This window comes from Ursus americanus, chromosome 19 (assembly GCF_024610735.1).
Source record: "Ursus americanus isolate L20-20 chromosome 19, mUrsAme1.1.p, whole genome shotgun sequence".
NCBI classification, from domain to species: domain Eukaryota; kingdom Metazoa; phylum Chordata; class Mammalia; order Carnivora; family Ursidae; genus Ursus; species Ursus americanus.
The window spans coordinates 46134228-46158878 of NC_142145.1; the positions used below are offsets into that span (position 1 = coordinate 46134228).

At 47.5% G+C, this 24651-nt stretch overlaps 1 protein-coding gene across 3 annotated transcripts in view; it reads right to left on the reverse strand.

The window, feature by feature from the left end:
• The window catches only part of CABLES1 (Cdk5 and Abl enzyme substrate 1), a 121802-nt gene that overhangs the window by 50021 nt on the left and 47130 nt on the right, over positions 1–24651 (reverse strand). For all 3 annotated transcript variants that reach the window (XM_045781956.2, XM_045781955.2, XM_087869920.1), the window contains exons 2-3: positions 16777–16848; positions 11181–11273 (exon numbers count right to left, since the gene is read on the reverse strand). In XM_045781956.2, the coding sequence (XP_045637912.2) occupies positions 11181–11273; positions 16777–16848 (165 nt within the window). The remainder of the gene's footprint in view (positions 1–11180; positions 11274–16776; positions 16849–24651) is intronic.

Below are 24651 nucleotides of genomic sequence, written 5' to 3' on the forward strand. Positions count from 1 at the left end.
CTTAGCTCCATGCCAGACCTTGGGGATCTGAGGATGGATGACAAAGATGAGAGCTCCATCCTCACAAAACTTCTGGTGGTAGGAGTGGCCTGATTGAGAAATAGAGGTTGCTATCCAAGGGACAGCTAACCTGGCCTGAGGGAGGCAAGGTGGGCTTCCTGGAGGAAGTGACACCTAAGCTAAGACCTGAGGGATAAGGGGCAAAGAGAAGATAAGCTGGCGGAGAGACTGCATGAGTCAAGGCTGAGACGAGAAAGAGCAAAAGGCCTACTGGAGGAACTGATTATGCAAGAAAACACTGCTGACCTCACGTGCCTGACCCACCAGGCTCTCCACGCCCCTCTGTGAGTTACGGTGACCAACACTCACGGCATGCTCAAAGCTCACACTTGGAGGCCGTGGAACTGTACACTTCCTGAGAGTCAGTTATGTACATCCCCAGCCTGTTTATGCCAGTTGTACTTGTTGCTCACTTGTTCGATAAGGCTGTACAAACTGATGAAACGTGAAGGGAAAAAAGGAGAAATGCTACAAAAAAAACACCAAATGCTTTAAAAAGTATTCAATTAAGTCACTAAAAAAGGGGGGAATGCTAGAAAGACAACTTTCAAAGATTAGGAAAACACTGAAAATCCAACAGGATTTTACACTTAAATTCTTGAGTCACTTTAATGACGTCTAATCTGGGGACACCTGGCTGGTTTAGTCAGTAGAGAACGTAACTCTTCATCTCAGGGTTATGAGTTCGAGCCCCACACTGGGTGTCGAGATTACTTAAAAAAAATAAAAATCCTGGGGCTCTTGGCTGGCTCAGTTGGAAGAGCACGGGTCTCTTGATCTCTGGGTCATGAATTCAAGCCCCACGTTGGGTGTAAAGATTATTCAAAAATAAAATCTTAAAAAAAAAAAACATAAAATAAAAATCTTTTTAAAAAACGTAAAAAGAAATAAAATCTTAATAAATAAAGAAGCCCAATCTGGACATGGCAGCAATAGGTGGGAATAATGATGTGTGGTTTTGATGCCAGAGACACAGTCCAATCCATGGGCCCAAATGCAAAGAAAGGGCTTGGCATCAAAAAAACCCTGCTGAATGGATGACCACCAATACGCCACAGTGTTCAAGCTACACGTGTAATCTCTGTGGAGATTCTTCCACGGACCACTGAACTTCCCTCCTAACCACACACTTCCTGTAAACAATCCTGCAGAGCTGGACGGCGTTTTGGCGGAAGAGCAGTAGAAACTGGGGAGGCTGCAGGTGTGCTCCTGAAAGGCCTCCTGAGCTGCGGAGGGAGTGAGTCCTGGGGCTCAGGAAGCCTGGGAGTGGTTAAGACGGTGACAGTGACAGTGACCGAAGCTGTGGCTAGATGAGCTCCCCAAGACAGAACAGGCATTGGAGCTGCCGAGAGTCCTGTGAGCAAGAAAGGGAGTGCGTTTGCAGGGGCTGCCATAACAAGGGCCCACCTGCGAACGGCTTACACACTGAAACTGCTTATCTCCTGGTCCAGGAGGCCAGAAGTCCGAGCCCACAGTGTCCACAGGGCCATGCTCCTTCTGACGAAGGCACTAGGGAAGGGCCTGCTCCAGGCCTCTCCCCTAGCTTCCAGGAGCACCTTGGCAGGCAGCAACATAACACCAACTTTCACAGGGCCACATGGCACTCTCCCTGCATGCAGGTCTGTCTCTAAATTTCCCCCTCTGAACAAGGACGCCAGTCAGATGAGATCAGGGGCCCACCTGGCTCCAGTACAATCTCAACTAATTACATCTGCAATGACTCGATAGCCAAGGAAGACCACATTCTGAAGTACTGGGGATGGGACTCAGCAAAAGAATCTGGCGGTCTGGCCAGGAACAGGGAAGTAGGAGGAAAACAAGCCGAGTGTCAGGTTAGGAAGCCTAACCATGAGCCATGGAGCCGTCTGCTACCTGCTCTCGTGCGCCTCCAGGACAGGACGGGTCGTGGTGTCCTGAGCCCTGGCCCGAAGCCATGTGCATGATGCTCTTCTCCTCTGACTGCTGTATACCACTGGCGGGGACCACGATCTGGTCTCCCCCGGGCTCCTAGGCCCTCTCACCAAGCAGAGAATTGAAGCAGAACCACTAAGAGAAGGTTCTAACTCCCAAACCCTACCTCTGTGACTCATTTTATTTCCCGTAAATCACACTGGTTGAAAATCAGTAACAAGTGCTTGCACACTTCAAAGAGGTCTGCACACGTGAAGCACTGAAAATCCTCTCTCTAAAGCTCGGTGCAGAGTCCCAGGATAACCTCCATGCTTCTTAAAAAGGCACGAATGATAAAACCTAGCCTCATGGCGCTGGCCCGGCATCCCCAGCGGACGGTCTACATGCCCAGCTCCTCCCTTCCTCCCGCCGCTCACAGCACCAGCGGAGGTGCGAAGAAAAGCCGCTGGGTCAGCACATGGAGGCCAGTTCTGGGAGCCATCTGGGGTTGGGAGTCTGAGTGAGGCCTGGGGATCGCTGAAGGCTTCTTTAGTCTGTCCACTCACAGTCCTCCAAGCCTGAGGTTTCGCTGATGGCTGGTTACAGGCCAATGGATACAAATAAAGATGCTTCTTTGCCAGCCTGTGCTACTGGGGGATGGCAGGTTCTGGTCTTTAACAAGGAACAAAAGTTCCCCGATGGGAAAAGCATGCTTGGGAGGGGCAGATGTTCCACAGAGCCTCACAGAAGATGCTTGACATCTATCAAATCAGATGCATTCATTTCAGGAGAGAAAAGGCAATGACATTTTTCTTTCAAGAAGGTCAGTCCAGAAATTAACTAGCGGTTTTATTTTATTTTTTTGAGATGTACCATTTCCTCCAACTCATTTTTCAAACTAAACTAGGCTGACAGATTGGGACTGATGAGATCACAGACAAGGTCTTAATTTAGTTATTACCCATCCCCTGCCTTCCCTCCAAAATGTTCAGTATAAAAAGGAAAGGCTACAACTTGACTTCAGTTGCCATACTTTTCCCATCTGACTTTGGAAAGCAGATAAAGGGAGCTGAAACCTTTTATATCTTTTCCTTCCTGTTGAGTCCACACTTTAAAGAAGCAACACCCTAGAGCTCACTTCTTTGTGTCCACCCCCATCTCAAACCCTTCTAAACCTCTTTGAAATTTCCTCCCAAAGAATGAGACAGCCCAGTCAGTCACTGCAAAGAACATTTCTCTGCCTGTTCAGAGTGAAATGATTCTCAAAGTGGACCTGGGGGGTGGACGCTTCCGGGTACTTGGCAGCCATCACCTGTGTGCCATGCAGATGTGTGAAAAGCAGATGCCTTCTGCAGAGTGCCGCATGATGCCCACCAGCCGCGAGCCTGAGGAAGGGTGTCACCCACTTGCAGTGAGGGCTCTTGCCTCCTAGCGCTCTCAAAGACAAATGTGTATGGCTCAGGAACTGGAAGCACCAAGAAAAAAGATCCTTTCCTAATAGGACCATGTTGGTCACTAGACACAAATGTCCTGAAAGGTCACGAGGCCACGTGCGTGTCTTCAGTCTTCATGCTCAGAAGCCCTACCTTTGCTCTGATGGGCCTGTTCTACCTGGCCCGCAATCTGCTCTCCCCTGGCACTAGCTGGCCTGCCAGCGTTTGTCATCTGCAAGGGTGTATCTTACCCTGAGGACCGAGACTCGTCTTCACTCCTGTTGAGCCTCTCCTCCCCAGCAGACAGTGGGGCTCTTGGCGCAGATGAGAGCGGACGGCGACTGGCTTTTCTCTGCTGACTGGGCGGCCTGCGGCTCCCACCTGCCAACCGCCCTCCTCACGGGATGTTCAGGGGCCTTGTTCCAGACGCTCTGGCACGGGAGCACTGGCCATCTCTCTTTCATGACAGAGTATTTGCTCACACATTTGTAATAGTTTTTTGAAGACATCAAGTCATTTTTAAACTTCATTATCAAAATAAACTCACTTTTAAAAGACAACACACGATATACGGATCTGCTCATTTTCTGTAAGGATAAGGTTACCAAAAAAGTCCTGCAGTGCTTGCCCTCGATTTTTGGTTAGCTGGCGTGCTCCTGTTCAAATGCAAGCCCGACGACGCTGGTCCTCTGCTCAGCGCCGTCCATGGCTCTCCTGGGGCTCACGATAAACACAGACACACAATGCGTTCCTCCAGAACTTCTCCTCCTCTCTCCCTCTCTCTACTCCTCACGTGCCAGCTTTCCTACAGTTCCTCAGACACACCCCTCAGCCACATTCTAGTGCTACTGACCCTGCAGCTGCTGTCCCACCCACCCTGAATGCCCTTCCCTGCTGGGACAACACAGAACCAGCTCCCTCACCGCCTTCAGACCTCTGCTTAAAAGTCTCCCCACTGGGGCTCCTGGGTGGCTCAGCCCATAAAGCGACCAACTCTTGATCTCAGCTCAGGTCATGCTCTCAGGATCATGAGTTCAAACCCTGTACTGGGCTCTGTGCTGGGTGTGGAGCCTACTTAAAAAAAAAAGTCTCCCCATCAGTGAGGAGTTGCCCCCACCCCGAATCCCCAGCTAGCCTGTAAGTCCTTGAAGAAGAATCTGTCTGCTTTATTTATAGAAATATCGCATCACTTCAAACGGTGCCAGCACAGGGCAGGCGCCAGCACCTCTGCAGGTATCACTCTGCATTCCGTGTCGTTCAGGAACTACTTTATCGGGCACCTTCTGTCTGGATGTACATGTCTCCTTCCCCCAGAATGGCTGTTTATATACAGGCAGTTCAATGCAATGCACTCTGGCTGTTCCCATCCACTATGTGTTATCCATCTTTCCGCGGGGAAGGGGCCTGGAAAATCCTAGGCCAACTGCAGTGAGGCCAAGCCCATACAAACCCAGCGTTCTAAAACAGCTCATGCTGATCGCAACAGGGCAGACGGGAGTGACCCTGGCTGGGTGTGAAAGCGATACATTTCCCTCCATTAGGACAAGCTAAATTAGCTCACTCTGTAGTTACGACACACTGCTAGTAGGCTCTCTGGAAAACGCTGTCCATCTAAATTCCAAGATACGTTTCACACGAACTTCTGAAGGGCCTTTATCCTGTGCACTACACGATCACTGACCTCCATTTCATTTATCCCTGCTGAGTTTAACTCACTGAGCGGGGCCATCTCCAGCCACCGGGCCACAGAGGTGCGGGGCCATCCTCTGCAACACATTCCCCTTATCCCCCTGCCTTCAGTGTCCCGTCTGGCCCACAGCGAGGCTTGCCGGCCTTGGCTCTGCGGGAGGCAACACACTTAGGAGCCTACGGTGTGCTACGGTCCTACGAGTCCCCTTCAGGCGGACGCTGGTCAGCTCACAACTTCAGCCGCCTGCAGGCGCTCCAGCTGCACAACCACCCAGCGAACGCCGGGCTGCGTGACAACGAGCCACAGTCTAACATTCTGCCGAGATCAAGAAATGTTATGTCTACGGCGGTCCGCTAATTTACTAACCTAGTTACTCCATCAGTACAGGGATGAAGTTAACCTAACGTGACTTCGTCCCAGTGAAGTCATGTTGATGGCTAGCAACCTCCACTCTTAGGGAAAGCACATGAACCATCTGTTCAACGGCCCTCTCGGGAGCTCTGCCAGCAATCCGCCCGAGGCTCGCTAGCTAGCCTAGGATTGTTAGAGCTCACCCTCTGCTACCACCTTGGTCTCTTCTTGACTTTTTTAAGGCAACATCTGCCTGGCATTTGACTTAGAACTTCTTTTATTCTCTGTGATATTTTAAAGATCATTTGTTATTTCTAAATTCTTTCTATTCCCTGGGATCTAGGTCCCAAAGACTAGCACTCACTTCAAAATCTAAGGCCTCTCTGTCCACTTATTCCTCAATAAGCGATAGCTATTTACTGGGAGCCTGCGGCGTGCCCAGCACGTTGCCTAGTTTACAGTCAACATTTCACAGTTCCGCCTGCTGAAGAAGCGAAAATGAGGCCAGCGGCTGACATCGGCTCTGTCCCTGTACCATCAACTCCGAGAAGTTTACCATCCCTTCCTTCCCTCTCTGAATAGTTTTAGAAGCCCCATGGCTATCACTTGCATTTTATTTGACTGTGGCAAAATACATACAGAATATAAAATCGACCATTTAACCATTTTTAGGTGTACAATTTGCCATCATTAAGTACATGCACAACACTGTGCAGTCACCACCCCTACTCCCAGGACTTTCCCATTACCCCAAACGGAAACTCTGCCCCCCTTCACCCAGTCCCTGGTAACTGCTTATCTGCGACTGTCTCTACAGATTTACCTATTCCGGATAGTTTGTATAAATGGAATCATACACTGTGTGACCTTTTGTGTCTGGCCTATTTCAGTCAGCATGATGTTTTCAGGGTTCATACATACTGTAGCATGTTATCAGTACTTCATTCCTTAATTATGGCTGAATGGTATTCCTTTGTATGGCTAGCCCATATTTTGTTCATCCACTCATCTACTGAGGGACACTTGGTTTGTTTCCACCTTTTGGCTGTGGAAAATGGTGAACACTGGCATACAACTATCTGTTTGAATTCCTCTTTTCAATTCTTTTAGGTATGTATCTGGTAGTGGAATTGCTGGGTTATAGGATAATTTTACGTTTAACTTTTCGAGGAACTGCCAAATTATTTTCTGTAGTGGCTGCACCATTTTACACTCCCACCAGCCATATACAAGGATGTCAATTTTTCTTTCTTTTCATCAATCTTTACTTCACTCTGGACTTTAGGGCTCCTCAAACTATTCTTACAAGTTTACTTAAGCCATTCTTTTATTAGTCTTTGGCCTTTAGCTAATGGATTTTAAAAAGCAGAGTTCAACAGTTTTCTCAAAATCCACCATGACATGCTGTCCTATAATATCTGGATCTTTACCTCCCACCTCTCCCTTTGATTATGAGAACAAGCTTTGCAATCTGATGCCTGGATCTGGATTCTACCCCCAATTTCCAGCCATGTGCTCCAGCTTCCTCATTTGTCAACTGGGATGATGAGTGTTTTCGTCTCCTACGGCTGCGGTAACAAATTACCACAAAGCCAGTGGCTTAAGACAACAGAGTTATTATCTTATAACTCTGGTGGTCAGGACTCTGAAATGCGTCTCGTGGGGCTAACATCAAGGGGTTAGAGCCAGTTCCCACTGAAGGCTCAAAGAAAGAATCTGTTTCCTTACCTCTTCCAGCTTCTAGGGGCCGCCACAGTCCTTGGCTCATGGCCCCTTTCTCTATCTTCAAAGCCAGCAATGGCGAGTTGAGTCTTTCTCACATCCTATTACTCTGACACTGACTCCCCTGCCTCCCTCTTCCACCTTTAAGAACCCCGGTGATTACCTGGGCAAACCCAGATAATCCAGGATAATCTTGCTATTTCAAGGGCAACTGGTCAGTGACCTCAACTCCATCTGCAACCTCAACTCCCCTTTGCCATGTAACCAACATATTCACAGGTCCCAGGGAAACGACATGGACATCTCTGGGGGGCATCATTCTACCTAACACAATAACAGCAAGGTTGTTTCTAAATTCCTTCCATTCCTCAAGATACACAGTTCTGAAAACTAAAAGTCACTTAAAAGATCTCTCTACTCACTCACTCACTCAATACCCATTGAGTTAATGAAACAAAGCATATAAAGTACTTAGAGCCTGGTATCCAGTAAGCACTCAATAAATGTTACCAATTATCACTTCATGATCCACCTATTTAAAATCCCTTTTGGCCATGTGGTTGCAGCCGCAAGAATCCACTTCATAGTCTGAACGTTCTGAGATCTGTCTTCCTAAAACCCAGCCAAGCACTGCTTCCTTTCACAGCCATCAAGTCCAACACAACTTCCCCATCACCAACCTGTGTTGTGCTTGTGTTACAACAGAAGGGAAACCGGAGCACGGCAGCTCCCCTCACCATGGCCCCTAACTTGTGAGGAGATGAAGCACCACGCGGGGCTGGTCAAGAACTCATGATACCATCTGGTCCCAACGGAAGAGCTGAAGCTTCCATCACTGGGTCTCTAACCTGTGTCCAGCCTGCAGCCTTCAGCCCCATATGGCTCAAGGGTCTGCAACATGACCCCGAAACACCCGGAGCTTGGTGCTCTGCACTTTACCCCCACATGAAGCCTTCCAGTAGGTCCCCAAGGCCAGCTGCACAGAGTTCACTGATTTTGAAGAAGGTGAAGATAGGTTTTCCTTCAAGTAGATTCCATCCTCCATCAGAATCACACCTTTTACTGAAGGTGCTCACTGCTACTTCACACGTCGCTGAGATTCATCTCATGTCACAGAAAGAAGTGGGAGAACAGGAAGCTGGCCGAGACCCCAACGTTAGGTTCCAAGCGGCTACTTGCTGTTCGTCCACTTGAGTTCGATGCAAGTATTCTTTTATCCTATTTGGTTCTCAGATTTTATGATTTTTCTCCTTCCTGTTTGGAAGTGTTTTTCACACTCACAGGTTGGGCACGGAGTCCCAGAACAGATGCTCCCCTCTCCTGGTGTCAGCTGCACTAGTCTCGGCACCTCAACCCCCTTCCCCTTTGGTGCCTCTGTCACACGGTCGGCAGGCCTGGGGACGGAGCAGCCTCCACACTGAGGTCTTCAGTTCCAGAGCAGCAAGTGGGCCCGGGTCCGGCCTGCAGTCCTGAGAGTCTGGTGTGTGCTAGTCGGAGGTCACAAGGACGCGTGGGAACTGGCACAGCCGTGAGTGGGAGCTGCTGCGGAACTGGGCCTGGGGACTCTGCGGGCCCCTTCTCAGTCTCCTTCCCCGGGTACAAGAGGCAGGATGTCAGTACTCAGGCCATTCCAATTTCAGTCCAGACCTCCAAGCTCTTGAATGAACACCTCCAGGCTTCACTGTAAAGCCTCATTCCTTCCCAATCCCGGCAGGCAAACTCGAGATCCTCGCTGCAAGAGTGCACCCTCTGGTGTGGTGCCACGCACGGGCCTCAGTATACCCGAGGTGGCAGAACCGGAGACCCCTGCCCATGAACCAGCCCCTCCCTTCCGAGAGCGCAACCAGGACCCCTCCTCCCCACCACCACTGGACTAGAGCTCACCCACACGCCCTTCTGTCAGGACAGTCTCATGCCTGCTGCCCAGCTGCGGTGGGGGCAATTCTCCTTTCCTTTCTCGAAAGGCTGGGTCACATCCTCCCATTCATTAGCTCTTGACCACAATTTCCTTCTGTCGCCTCAGAAACCGTATTTTCTTCCTGATGTCCTCTCAAGTTGTTTCCTTCATCTATCTAAGGACAGTCCAGCCTTGCCAATAACCCAGAGGAAGAAAGGAGAGCACCTCCAGCCCTTTTCTCTTCTTCTGGCACAGGAGAAGCAGAAGCAGCTCTCACCTGGGCAGTTACAACTGACTGGGGCACAGCCCATAGCTTGTGGTTCCCACAACAGCCCTTAGCTTGCTTTCCTGCCCTAAATTCCAGTTCTCAGATCTTCAGATAAGCTAATAATCCTTCCTGGCTCCCTCTGAAAATCCCCCAGCAAAACTGCTAGCAACTGCATGCTTTCTGGACTGTTTATACTATTCCTGGGTCAAGGGTGTGCCGGGAAGGCCGGTTCTGTCCTGTATGCCGGCAATCCCATCGGCCCCAGAGTTTTATTAGCTGTATGGTCTCACTACCGCACCAGGCTGGGCACTTAGCTGCCTCTCTACCCTCCTCAGCGTCCGCACCACCAGAGCTGGGGAAGGCGATAACCTGGCCCACTCCTTTGGCTTTGTCTTGATTTGATTTGAGAATTAAAGGTTACCTATGTTTACTCTATGGCTAAGGAGATTATGACAAGAACACAAATGTAAATAAATGATGAGCAATTATACTAAAAATGGCATGAGTGAGGTTTCAGTTCCGTAAGAGCCTCAAAAGAAAAATAAAACAGGATGGTTCAGGGAATAAGATACAATAACTGTGAGAGATTAAGTGAGAGAAATTCAGAGTATTCTCTTTAACAGATGATAGCTGGGTACATTTTAACTAAAAACTCTGTATTTAAAATAGGAATATACACCGACTATACAAACCCTAGTTGATGAGGGAGCTCGGTTCTGCTATTCTAAAACCACTGAATAGCTATAAAATTATGTTCCCTATTTCAGTCAGTTTAAAAAACAGGTATCAACTTCAAGAAAACAAGATTTTAAAACACCATAATCATTAGTGTTACCTTTCGGGTTGTATAGTGTATTTTATACCAAATTACAGACAGGTACACTGGGCCTTAGTCAGTCCATGCGTCTAATTCAAGACTTTTTAGCAATTTTCATTTGATATGGATTAGAGATTATTAGTGGAGCCTATATGGTTTTCTGTAAATCCAGAGGCACTAAAACAAAATGGTCATTGTGGCAGGGCCTCTGCTCTAGGGTGGCGTCTCTAACTTTCCTATTCAGGGGAAGCTGCTCGACAGGACACAGGTCAGTGGGGAGGGGTCATCCTTAAAGGGTACAGACAGCATCAGGGACCCTGAGAGGTCTTGGGGCTCTGTTCCATGCTGTTGTGAGGCTGCCGTGAATAGACTTATTAGCCCTTCAGGCGGAAGCATGCCCGTGACAAGGATCTGATCTATTTGTTGCCAGGAGTTTTAATATCAGGGTTATACAAATTTCAATCACGGTCATTTTCATATAATAGCACTTTCCAAAAGAGCAATGGAAGAGCTGCAGAAACACGTGCTCCAGATGTCAGCAGGCCTGGGAATCCGAATAGGTGCCCCAAAACAACCTGCTAGCAAAGCTGTCATTCTGCTCTCCTAACGAGTCATCAGAGCTGGCACCAAAACCAAGTTCAGGCACAGACCTGGTGGGATATTTACTGACCAGAGCATAGAGCCCTAGTGAAAAAAAGGAAACAAAATGCAACAAAGCAGAAAAAGAAAACAAAACCAAAAATGCAACTTTTTGTTTGGTTTTCTATAAAAATGTATTTGAGTGCTATTAAATAGTCCATTTGTAGTTAGCCTGAAAATCTCACCGAGCCCTTTGATTGCTATCAGGGAGCATTATTTTCTGTAGAGTTCTCTGGGTGATTCTAGTGGGAGTGGGGTGGAAACAGTCTGTTTGGGAAGGTTCTGTGAGGTCCCGTTCATGTGAACAGCGTGGGCTTCTCTGGCCAGGCCAACAGTCCCCTCCCCACATCGTTACTGGACCACCCCCTCCTACCGCACGGAGGCTGGCGGGGCGGCTCTTGCTAGTGTGGTACCTGCCATTCCTGGTATCGTGCTGCCGCATGTTCTTGATAAAATGAATCTTCTTAAAGTTCTTTGGTCTGGGCGAACCTGAGAGAGTTCGACATCTGAAAAATAAAGTCATTTCAAAAACACGGTCAGTTGCCCGCAGGACAGCTGAGACATCTCCGCACAAAGACAGGAAGGAAGACCAGACAAATGGTTTGAATCACCCCAGGAATAATGAGGACAATACGGCTGGAAGCAAGGAAGCTTTTAAAAAAAAAAAAAAGGCCAACGAAAGACAACTTCCTTGATAATCCTGATAATCATTTATATGGGTCTCTGGAAAGCCAGCTAATGAAAACTATTGTCCTCAGTTACAATAACATAACCGGCATGGATTCCAAAGACATTATTCTTTCTTGTCATCTTAAAAAGAATCCTGTATCAACATCGGTAATGGGAACAGAAAACTGTAAATTTAAAGAATTTACAGGGGGAAGAAAAACACTGGAAAATTTAGTTTAAAAGCAACGCCAAACCATTCTTCTTCCGTAGCAGGGTTCTGGCCTGCACCACCTGGACAGCTGCTCCAATGCTTCACCTGACTACGCACGCCTGGAAGTCACGGCTCCACTTCAAATGAGCGGCTCTTTTCTTTCTCTTTTTCCCCAAGATACATTTACTCTAAATGAATATTTGTTGAACGACTTGGATTCACATTCCTTTTTTCCTGGAATATATGACACTGCCTGCGCTACAGGACTAACAGAACACACCGCAGGCTAAAAAGATCTTGTTTGTCTCTATTTCTTTACAAGTTACCTGGCAAATTCTAAAGTTATACAACTGCAACAACAAGAAAAAGGGCAAGAAAAAAAAAATCAACAAATAAGAGTCTGAAGTTTGGTCTTGTCTTGAGAAAGGGAGCTGTGACGTCTCTATTTGGGTTTTTGCTACCAATTTTTTTGTCTACTTAAACCTTTCTGACCATTGGCCCCAAGGGCTGGCTCCTGCCATGGGGCGCGGGTACTTAGGACCATGGGCTTCGAAGAGTGAGTTTTGGAGCAGCAGTACCTGGCTTCCCAAAGCCACACTGAGCTCAGGGGTGGGGCTATCACCTGAGTTCAGTCAGTTCTGAACTTTGAGGCTTCAGGTAAGACTAACAAGATGACCCAACAAGGAGGTACAGTTGAGGGCAGGTGGGCTGTGGGGGCATGCTGGGGCACAGGACTGGGGAACAGACCTGCACAGCAACTACAAGGACCCAGCTCAAGGGAAACCGGGTGATGTCCCTTGCCCAGACATCAGGTCTATGTCCCCCCAAGCCCCTTTACCCACCCTCTGGTAAAGACCCAGTCTTCCTAGGAGCCATTCCCCGAAAGTACTGAGAATGATTTTTTTTTTTTTTTTCCTATTTAGCTTGGGGAAAACCCCATACTGCAGTAAACGAGTGCAGACTAAAGCAGACATGGTATCAGATATTCGGCCCCTTTCATTGGGAAAATGGGGTTCCCCAGTCCTTGGGTCTAGAGGGTAGAAAGCCCCCTTCAAGTCATGTCCACCGCATCAGAGTGGGGTCCACAGGCCATGCGCAGAGCCCATGTGGCCCTGTAGGACACTTCAGCAGCAACCACGGTCCTCCCTGCCTCCAGCCCCAAACTCACTAACTCTGACACCCTGACCTATCACTAGTAATATTTCAGACCCCTTCCGGCCTTGTTGTGAGGATTAGATGTAATGACACATATAAGAGATTCATAAACTATCAAATGACACATTCAAATATAAGCATTCACATTCATACACGTGTACACAGAAGCAAATATTTGTATACAAATCTCAGTGCTGTGACTGTTAAGAGGCCATTAGCTACAAAGCATGATGTTTTGTTACCATTTGCTTCCTAGATTCTTAAAATTGTAGCTGTCACTAAGGGTCCTGAATTCTTGGTTTTAGACTCTTTTAAAAAAGACCCGTATTTAGTAGATATTTCCTGTGGCCTTCAGGCAGGTTTTGAACAGATAGCACCCATCAATCCCCCTTCCCACACCAAGCTTCCAAACTCAGATTTAGTCTTACTGACGTTCAAGGGCATGAAGCCTCACTCTGCCTTCTTGGGGCAGCTCTCTGGAAGCAGACCCAGGACCCCAAACTGCCTCAGTTCTACCACTAAAATGACTGCTTGAGTCTACAGGCCACCCAAGGTCCCTGAATGTCTCTCACACACACTGCAGAAGCACTGGCGAGAAGAGAATCTCTGAAAGCTTTAATAAAGCTTTGCTTCCATTGGTTTCTGGATAAGGCCAAGTGTCCAGAAGTGTCCTCATACTCTTACCCTGCTTCCCCCCAAACAGCAGAGCTTCCTGAGGTAGCCAGACTGAGGGCAGCAGGCCAAGAGCTGGACTGTGAGAGTAGAGGGTAGGTACTCCTGCCCCCAGCAGCCAGAAGCTGGTACAGATCCCAGTCCAGAGGAGGGAAGACCTGAGCTTCTCTCTGCCTCCCATGCTGGCAAGAAGAGCTATTACTACCCTTCAGGTTTCAGCACAAAATTCCCCAGCCTTCTGCTAGAACTGGAAGTCGACAAAAGGGCTACAGGTGCTTGCTGGCACTCACTGGGAAGGAGGAGGTGCCAGTAATCACTAAATGGTGCAGCAGCCAGCACCCATCAACCCAGACAGGCTGGAAAACAGGCAGGTGGAGATGGCTGGCACATTTGCCACCACCAAATTGAGGTTTTTCTGGACACCTCGTAGCAACATCCCGGGTCCTTAATACTAGGATACCAGGTCACCACCAGGCAGGTGGAAAACTCCTTAGTCTAAAGGCTCTCATTATGAACGCTTAACTCTTGGCGTTCTAGGCAGGTGTACAGGACGCTAACTTATTAGCAAACTGTGATGTGCAAGAGAAAAGCGAGACTTGAAAAAAACAACTTATCAGCACCCAATTATAAGCACATATGCTACTAATTAGCTCCTCCTTCAGCAAGTTGTTTGTTGTCTTGCATTTTTTAAAGCATTCAACTAAACCACCAGGGAATCTAAGAAATGTTTTAAAAGAGAACTGTGGCATTAGCAACAATTGCCAAGGAAACTGGAAGACTGAGCACTCAGCTTGTGGCAGGTTAAGCAAAGAACGAATTAATTTCAGTATCCATTTTAAAACATACATCTCAAGTGATGCAAAATTAAATTAGGATAGAATTAAATTAAAAACTAATTTAATGAAAGATTAGCTCTTTCTTGTTAGCACTGATTACAGCACACAATTATGCAAAAGGTTTTTAATAGATGCCTTGCAGCCATTTGTTCAATGTGCTGAGTTTAAAAGCAAGTTGGGCTAATAGCCTTCCGCCCCCACAGTTCCCAAAACACTTCAGTATCATTACTGGTACATTCATTTCACAAAATTGGGAGCTGGAAAGGACCTCAGAGAGCACTCAGTTTGCCCTCCCATTTTACAGATGGGAAAACCGAGGCCCCAGAGAAGCTAAATAAAATGTCCAAGTCCAGGTAACCAGTTAGTAGAAGAATCAAACCAAGAATTCAGGCCCTCAGACTCCCAAATGAACATCCCTTCTGTTATGCCATGCTAACCTTATTTCCTAGGAATAAGTACATTTCTAAGTTAGTTAGTTGTTATATTTAATTCTAGAATAGTTCCATACAGAATTACCTTAGTTTCAGGGGTACGATATAGTCATTCAACAATTCTGTACGTCATCTAGTGCTCATCCTTTCTAAATAAATATTAGAACTTTTTTTAAATTAAAAAAAAATCTATTAGGGAAAAAAAAGCCTTCCCAAATTGCCCAGATTCCCTTGGTTTCAAACTTTTTAAATTTTATATTTACACAAGATTTGCTGGAAACTAAGTATAGTATTCCGTAAGTAAGAGTTGGATAAATTATAGCTAAGGCAGATAAGCCCTTTTTACTGTGCTCCTTTGTAGTATCAGACGACTGAAAGGTAGAGGATCAGCCTGTTTGGATTCTGGGAGGAAGGTACAGAGGTGACCATGCGGCACGTGACCAGACACACAGCACGTAGCTCCTCCTCGCCCTTCTCCTCCCCCCTGCCCCCCCACCCCGCCTTTAACCACCTGAATCCCTGAAGACAGAATAACATATTTTTACCTGCTTTTCCTTGACTCACAGCTACCACAGTGCTTTAAAACTGAGGCTTCTCGCAGCCTCTCGAAACACCAGGAGCTTTTTAGTTCTATTCACTGATTCCCCCATTTGTGGCAAGAGTGACCTTACCAGCTCCGATGCTAAAGCCGCTCCGAGCCACCTGAGAACATTTTCCCTCCCTTTTCGAGGATTACTCTGGACCAGAGCCAGATTCCTAGGTGGACTTTTTCTGCAGCTTTTGGTAGGACTACCCAATGAAATAGCCTTCTCCCAATATTTAATAGTAAGGGACAGAAGAACACTCGCACCCAAGCAACTTTAATCAAACTGCCACACGCCATTCACCCTAAGATGGTCCCAGAGATTACGTACGTCTTCAAAAGGACTTCAAAAGTGGAAATCGGACTGGAGGGCCCTGACTTTGTCTTTGGAATGACATCAGCAGCAAGACTCAGTCACCCAACACTTTCGATCAGATCCGCAGCCTGTCTATGCTTCACCTTCCATCCAGGTGGTCTGTGGACAGGACTAACCTGGGAGTAAAGCCCCAGGCGGGGAAGGGGCAGGCTCAAGGGTGAGAAACCCCGGTCCACAGCAGCACTCTGTCAGGCTCAAAAGACGAGTCCGCACTCCTGAGTTCTAGTCAGGGGCCAAAGCACGAGGCATGCAGATGTGGATACCGGAAGCAGTTGCGAGCCAATGGGAGAGTACGTTCTCCCGCACGCCTCCCCCGGCGCAACCCGTGCGCACGCCCTGTGAAGCCTCGGCGCATGCCCTGTGAAGCCTCGGCGCATGCCCTGTGAAGCGTCCGTGGCCCATCCTGGCTCGGTTCCTTTTGCAGGAGAAGCACCCCATAACCAGCCCAGCTGAGCCGCTCTGAGGACTAAAGGAGATGTGCTGTGTGAATATGATCTCCTCCACTCAAGGAGGGCCAGGGGGAAGTAAGGCACAGATGGGGGTCGACGGTGACATGCAGGATGAGAGCAAGGAAAGCTGCCAGAGGCACGGCACAGCTCAGCAACTGCGGCCACCCAAACACCTTGGGCTACCTTTCTAATCCAATGGAGAAATCACTTTCGGCCCCAAGGAAGCCCTCACAGCTATCCTAATCTGAGTTTCCCCAGCAACTGGTGATGGGGTCATGTGGTGGGCACCTGCTAATGAAATCCAGGATTGTGATCACTGTGTCACTGCACCTAAGAAAGTTGGGACAATGACGGGCTCGTCTTCATCAAGCAGCAGCTTTCACATTGAAAAGGAAACAGCACCCAAATCCACCATGCAAACTGGCCTTTCCCAATACATAACTGAGATTTAATACTGCTCTAGTGGTCCTCAGGCTTGGGGTTTCCAAACTGTATAAGTCTGGGGGTCAGTCCATCATTGAAAAAATTTAATTCTGCAGATCAAGGACTTAAAAAAAAATCAAACTTTGGCTGTCATATTGTACTGTAGGCCATTTACATACACCCAAAGCAACAGTAAAAACTTACCTCCGTAGAGGGGCATTCTCCTCAATATCTTCCAGGGTCTCCAAGGATGATCTCTGGGAGATGAGGCGACGTCTGCAGAAAGAGGGAAAAAAAAAATCTAGGCGTTAAAACTGCGTTGTAAAATGGATCAGGCATTTCTGTAAATCTGAAACTGTTTTAAAAAATAAAGTCTATTAAAAAAACAAAAACAAAAAAAGACTGGACAAAAGCTATCTTTAAGAGGCTGAAATGTTCCCAGCCTTCACCCTGAATGCGAGGCCCATCTTGCCTTGCTGAACCCTGAGCATTCGTCCTTGGTTAACAGGGCTGCTTTATGTTGACCAGGGAAGTGACTGATCCTTTCATGCTGCAATTTTCTCAAAAAAGACAAGGTGCCTCTTATAATATAAACTTGGAAACTGTGCAGTTTTTCTAAAGCATTAAATAGTACTGTTAAGTATTCAAATACCCAATGGCCTGAACCAGGTTAACTGATAAATATTAAATTTTAAAATTGTATTAAATAAAATCTCAAAATCATTAGGATGCAATAGAAAAGTATGGTCTCTAGATGGCCATGATTTCAAAAGCAACTAGAAACGAGGAAGACATTACCCCTTTGGGAAAGTTTCTCAGAGACCAGTAAGAATAGACATGATTAGGCAAAACATGGACTCTTTTGGGCTGCTAAAGAATTGCAAACCACCAGCTAAAACCTCCTTAATCTAGTTTCTTTTGCCAGATTAAAATAAGAAGAGGTCCTAGTTAACTGAGAATATTGTTATAGAGACCAGGGTGGTGTGCAGAGGCTGGTAACTTTACCATCAATCCATTTGAACAAAGACCATCATTTCATAGTAAATGGTTTGGCTGAGGATGTAGATAGAAAAAAAATCTAATTGGGTTTTTATCTTGAAAAAAGGGGACTATAATGAGAAGGATAAGCCTATTTTATATTACATTGATAAAATTAAGTTAAAAACATGCAATTATAACCATGTTCTAATTTGTCCTAAAGAACAACAACAAAATGGAGTGTGTTCTTTCTTTTGTTTCGTGTGTACTTTTTCTGACCAGCTACCCTGAACCTTTTGCTTTATGGCTTGCTTGTAATAAGATCATCAAAAAGGTCATTTTTGCAAATGATTCAAGGGCTCATCAGTTTTCTAGGTGCCTTTCTTAGTCGTCTGATATCAATTCCTTTCCAAAAGAGTCATTGCACCCCTTCTTCTTCTTCAATGGTAAACTTGTATTCTCTCAGACCTTCATTTGTCAATGTAGGAGTACCAAGAATTGTATATCATTACCTTTAGCATCTTCATGACACACTGGACCTTTTTCAAGATCTGCAGTACCACTTTGTACTTAATTTACATTGAATTTCCATTTCCATAATATTCCCAGATTTCTAATAGCCAGATCTGAGGCAATGGCTGTGGGGAGACACCGGTCTTACCTGAGAGGGGTGCATGGGGACCCAAGAGGGTGGGAAGTGATTTTATAGGTGGTGATTTTATAGGTGGATAATTCATTAGTAAGTAGGACTGTCCTACATGGCCCTGTAACTCCAAGGACTCGGGTACGCCAGGACCCCTGTGACAGCCCCTTGCAGCTGTGGCTTTGAAGTGATCAGGCCATCAGTTGAAGTACAACCCTTCCATGTACAGAGTCCCAGGCTGGGACAGGGCAAACGCCCAGTCAGTTACACTCCCACCCATCACAGCTACCAGGGATCGGGGGCCCCACGGCCCCCATTCAGAGGCAGGTGCAATTCCACAAGCGCCGTGCATGCCGAGTCAAACAAACTCAGATTTCAGTCCTGGGGTTCAGAGGCTTTGGAGTCTTAGAAAACTCCTTAATCTTTGAGACTCGAATTCCTCATCTATGAAATAGGAGAAGGAGAATAACGAAGAAACAGAGAGACAGATTCCCCAGCACAGGGCAAAAAATGATTGGTAGCTACTGGGTTTTTGACAACACTCCAGTTCTCCCCACTGAGGCTGCACCCTGACCTGACACCTCCCCCACCACCTCATCCTGACTCAACAGACTGGATCAGCCTGGCTACCCTAGCTCTGGTCCCTCCTCCAACCCCAGCCAGTAGCAAGGTCACCCCAAAATGCCTTGTGCCTGAGCTTAGCCAAGGCACATGCTCCTCTGACACCTATGCCCTCTAAGAACTGCGTGCCGCCTTTGGTGACGCACTGGCCACCTATAAAATTAGTCCCCCAGGCCTCCTCCAGCATTTGGAGCTGCCTCCCATTCCCTCCAAGAACAGCGTGGCTGGCACTCCAGCTGCAAATGCCAAGTGAATCCTATGGTGAACATAACAAGGCCCTGGCACGTAGCCTGGGACCCCACAGGCTCTTGCCCAACATTCAGACCAGGGTGTTCACCCTGGAAAAATAGGTCCATTCACAAAAGCAAATAATCTGACAATTTCCCTATCAAAAAGCTGTATCCAGCTTTTCCTACACCAGAAGAGAAAGGTAGTTATTTTCCAAATAACCTTTTAGAAAACAAATCCTGGGCACCTGGCTGGCTCAGTCAGTACAGCATGCAACTCTTGATCTTGGGGCTGTGAGTTCAAGCCCCGCGCTGGGAATAGAGATTACTTAAAAATAAAATCTTATGGGGCGCCTGGTTGGTTAGGTGTCCAACTCTTGATTTTGGCTCAGGTCGTGATCTAGGGGTCGTGGGATCAAGCCCCATGTCTTGCTCAGCACTCAGCACTGAGTCTGCTTTGTCCCTCTCCCTCTACTCCTCCCCTCGCTTGCATGCACACACTCTCTCAAATAAATAAATAAATTCTTTAAAAAAAAAAAAAAGTAATCTGTATGCCCAAGGTGGGACTTGAACTCACAACCCTCAGATCAAGAGTCACATGCTCTACTGACTGAGCCAACCCAGTGCCCAGGATTTGTTTTCTAAAAGCCAGTACATCTGATATTCTCTTCATGATCTAAACAGGTATAGATTCTCTCTCTCTCTCTCTCACACACACACACACACACACACACACACACACACACACACACACGAGAATTTAAGGTCTGGTATCCTTAAAGGGAAGAAAGCCCAAACCCCAAATACCCACTTGTTCCTTTAAATTCAGTGGATGTGGGGCGTCTGGGTGGCACAGCAGTTAAGCGTCTGCCTTCGGCTCAGGGCGTGATGCCGGCATTATGGGATCGAGCCCCACATCAGGCTCCTCTGCTATGAGCCTGCTTCTTCCTCTCCCACTCCCCCTGCTTGTGTTCCCTCTCTCGCTGGCTGTCTCTATCTCTGTCGAATAAATAAATAAAATCTTTAAAAATAAATAAATTCAGTGGATGTGCTTCCCTTCTTCACGAATGGAACCAAGCAACACCCATTTGACCCTTGAACAGCATGAGACTGACTGCACAGGTCCACTTATACGTGAACTTTTTTTGATACAGAACAGTACTACAAGTGTATTTTCTCCTCCTTACGGTTTTACATTTCCTTTTCTCCAACTTCCTTTATTGTAAGAATACAGTACATAATACCTATAATGTACAAAATCTGTGTTCATCAACTATTTGTTATTGGTAAGGCTTCCTTCTGGTCAATAGTAGGCTACTAATAGTTGTGGGGGAATGAAAAATTACACGCAGATTTTCCACTGAACGTGGGGGAGGGGGGCAGTGTTCCTAACCCCCACGTCGTTAAGGGCCAACAGTACGTATTCTTTGAGATAGACATACGGAGCTTGCAAACAACATTATAGTCAAAAGGCACCATGAAAACAAAGATTTGATGCCTGCCCTTCCCACATAAAATAAGCCTTCGGTCACTGCCGCAAGGGTGTGCCCTGTGGTGTTGTTAACCCAGGGGTGCTCATCTCTGCCTCCTGCCACTTGCTAGATCCCTCCAAGGTATGTAATAACCTCTCCCTTTGCTTTCTAACCTCAGAAAGCCTGAAATGCAAGAGAAGGCTCAGGGCAGGGGGCCAAACCTCACCAGGCGCCCTACCCTGCAATCTGCCTCCTAAACTAAGTCCATTACTATGCAAAGTCCTCATCATTGGGCACAGCTAACAAGCAGAGGCCTTTGCATGTTTTAATGACTGCCAATACATAGCCTTCTTCCTAAGCAAGCAGACATGAAGTAAGAGCCCATCATCAAATGGGAAGAGGCCGTGACTGGTCCTCCGACTGAGCCGTCAGACTTCCCTGCCTTGTCTGACGGTTACCATTTGGGCCCTTCCACCCTGTCCCTTAATACTTTTGAGGCCAGCGTAGCTCATATTCAACAACTGTACACACCAGGTTCCCTAAAGCCCCCAGACTCATTTGAGAACACTATCCTTTGAATGCTGGACTCTGTCTATCCGTGACGAGACTGCTTATCTGCATAGACCTACCTGGACCGAGTTAATCCACTTACCATCAGGGCTGATGGTTCATTGCACAGCAAGTCCCTGTGTGCTCCTGAGACTCAGGGCTGGTTATAACGAATCCACATACGCTGAAAACTTAAGGAAAGGTCACTGGGAGAAGAGAGGGAAAAATCACATGGAAAAACATGTGACTGGGTAATGGGCCTGGACGAGGCAAGACCCAGGGCCAGTATTTGCCAAGTGTCTTTTAGCCACAAAAGCGCCACTAGCTCCATTTTCAGGGCAGGAACAACCAGTAACTATCCACACAAACCGACAGGACAGAAGAAGCTGCTCGGCCATCCCGAGAGGCCTCCTGGCCATACCTGTCATCAGCCCAGTCGGCAGCGATTCTAGGGACCCGAGGAGAGTGAGGGGCAAGGTGGGAGCTGCGCAGGGCATCTTCATCAGAGCTTCTAGAAAGGGGCTGTCTCTTCTTAGCACAGTAAGCAGAGTGCCTCAGAGAGAGAGCTGATGTGGGCAGGGGGTAACTGCCAGAAGAACCTCACCAGAGCTGGACTCTGAGCTCGCTGCTGTCCCTGGTGATCAGGGAGGCCAGGCAGGGCCATCCTGGGGTCCAGTGGGGCCAGCTGGTCAAGGCCAATCCCCTTAAGGGGTGACCTGAAGCAGCGGCTTGCCTCAAAAGCCAATGTCAGGCAGTGGGCACCGCAGGGGACAGCATGTGACTCTGACAGGACCAGCAAGTGATAAGGAAGGTGGCCCTTGGCCTTAGTCTCAATGTCAAACAAGGAAGTAAGGTTGGATCGATGCTCTCTCCCTTGGCTGCCCATTGGAACCCCTGGGGCCCGTTAAAAACCTCTGGGAGCAAAATACAAGCTTTGAGAGCGAGAAGGAACCTGGGTTACCTGGGCCAACCAACACTATCCTCACAAAAAGGCAATTTCCTCCGTGGCTCCGCTCTCCCCATGTGAGGAGCCCCCTTCCTGGCTCTAAGGCGGATCACTGGAGGGCACGGTTATATCTTCACAGGTGTGAAGGAAGTGAGGGCATCACGGGTACCTCAGTTACACAGCTGAGGGGCGAGCTGAGGTCATGGCTTAAATCTGCTCAGTTACTACAACACAAAAAAAGAAAAACACAACCACCACAAAAATAACCTATAACTAATATAGTCAGAAGACATGCACACGCTTGTAATTTATTTGCTTTTTTACCTGTGTCTTTCACCCACTGACCACCTCTCTCCCCCAGACAAAACCGAACCACGCTAGACAGTGGGCTGGCTCACTTTCCTCGCTTGTGTGGCCTAGGGATAGAGTGTGTTTTAGCAAACAGTAGGTACTCACTTAAGGCCGGCTGAATAAAATGATGAACTCCACCATCAGGCAGGTGGGTTCTCCTGGACTTTTCCCAGAAAGCACCTGACCTTTCACTCAATGCTTTTCTTTTTTTTAAAGATTTTATTTATTTATTTGACAGAGAGAGAGGCAGCGAGAGAGGGAACATAAGCAGGGGGAGTGGGAGAAGGAGAAGCAGGCTTCCTGCTGGGCAGGGAGCCCGATGCGGGGCTCGATCCCAGAATGCTGGGATCATGCCCTGAGCTGAAGGCAGACGCATAACGACCCACCCAGGCGCCCCATCACTCAATGTTTCTCTATACCCAATTATCAGTGGGCTCTCTCTACTCAGTACATGAGTTCCCAGTCTGGTCAACAGAAGCCCCACCATCATCCTCAGAAAGCTTCCCAATGCCGCACTGCAACAGGAAGTGGGGGGAGGCAGGAGACCCTCATCCAGCGGGAGGGCGGGAAGGAAGGGACAGCTGAGTAGTCACAGGTATGAGACATGATGTTTAAAACGGGTTTCTTCTAAGGGGGCACCTGCTTAAGCACCTACCTTTGGCTCAGGTCATGATCTCAGGGTCCTGGGATGGAGCCCCGCATTGGGCTCTCTGCTCAGCGGGGAGTCTGCTTCTCCCTCTCTCTCTGTCCTTCCTCCAGACTTGTGTTCATGCTCTCGTTCTCTCTCAAATAAATAAAATCTTTTTAAAAAAATGGGTTTCTTCTGTTTGAGTTTATTACACATTCGTTTTTCCAAGTGGAATTTGAACTGCTTTTGTGTGACTATAAAAGTAATACACCTCACCATAAAAAAATTCAGATCAGGAAACCTATGAGGTAGAAACAGAAGTGACTTGCAAACCCCGTGGCCAGGGCACTCCAGAAGAGTTTGGTGTATGTCCTCTCAGACCCTTTCCTAGTTCCACATCTACCTATAACGTAAATATATATACTTGTCTGTGATTGAAACTGTGAAAAGAAAAAAGGATTGACTTTGTAAAAGCAAGGGGCAGTGGGGACAGCACCCTGCCTTGGGACAAAGCTGCAATCTGTCTCCACCATTGGAGACACTTGCCCTGCCTGAGCAGGAGATGAAGAATGGGAGCCAACAGAGAATCCAGGGTTCTCTCCTAGAGTACCTTGTTCTCTGGCTATGGGCCAGCAAGTGAGGAAGGAGGTCAGCAGAGGTGGGAGGAGGGGGATCAAGGACCACCAAGAGTAGGGGCTCCAACCTCGCCTCGAGGCCTGGTCCCCATACTGCAGCTTCATAACATCAACCTGCAGGTGTGGGAGAGTGGTCCAAGACCTTTCTGGGGTCTCAGAGAACTCAGGTCTATCAGGGTGCAGGCCCCCTTCCCCAGGTAAAGCTGGTGTTACAGAGCTGCGGGTAAGGAGTCAGGCCTGGACACGAAGAAGTCCCACCTCAACCAGGAGACTAAGGGAGCTTCATCTCTTAAGTCTCCTTTTCTGACTTAGAGTTCAAAGCTTCCCAGGGGCCCAAACAGGACCCAGCAAGAAAACACAGGGAGGCCACTAGCCTGGAAACTAGCAGGGCAGGCCTCTTTAGCAGATAGAAAATCTCTCCGTAAAACGTCCTGAGATCCTACCCCCGTCTCTTGTATCTCCACATCACAGACCTAGTCTTTTGTTCTAAAAATAGTGTTCAGCTCATGCACAAGAGCCGTTCCTAGAAAGCAGAGCTGAAGTCTGTAACTGGTAAACGTGTTTACTGCGGGAGCCCAGTACACAAAGGAACCTAAAGAGAAGAACCTCCGTATATCCAAGAATTACGCTTTCACTGATAGACCTTCAGTGAAAACGCTGATTTTCAAATACCAGGCTCTCTGAAAGCCAAGTGCACCTCGAATACGCCCTGCTACTTCCTGCATTTCCCTAACATAGCTCTGAGCTGTTGACACCACGGCATCATAAGCTTACTCGACAGATTCAGCAACAAAGTTATGATGACTTTGTTCATGATTTGGCAAAAGTTAAAGCCAAGATTCCAGATGCTCCTTTAGCAGAAGTCAAATTAGACCGGGCTCAGTAAAGAAGCAAACTGTTTTTGCACCAATACATATGTGTTCACAGATGAAGAAAGAAAAGTCAGCTGTCACCTCTTAATAGAAGCCACATACACAGTCTTAAAGCAAAATCGGCCTTAGCTTCAGCATGAAGATGTGTTTATCGGAT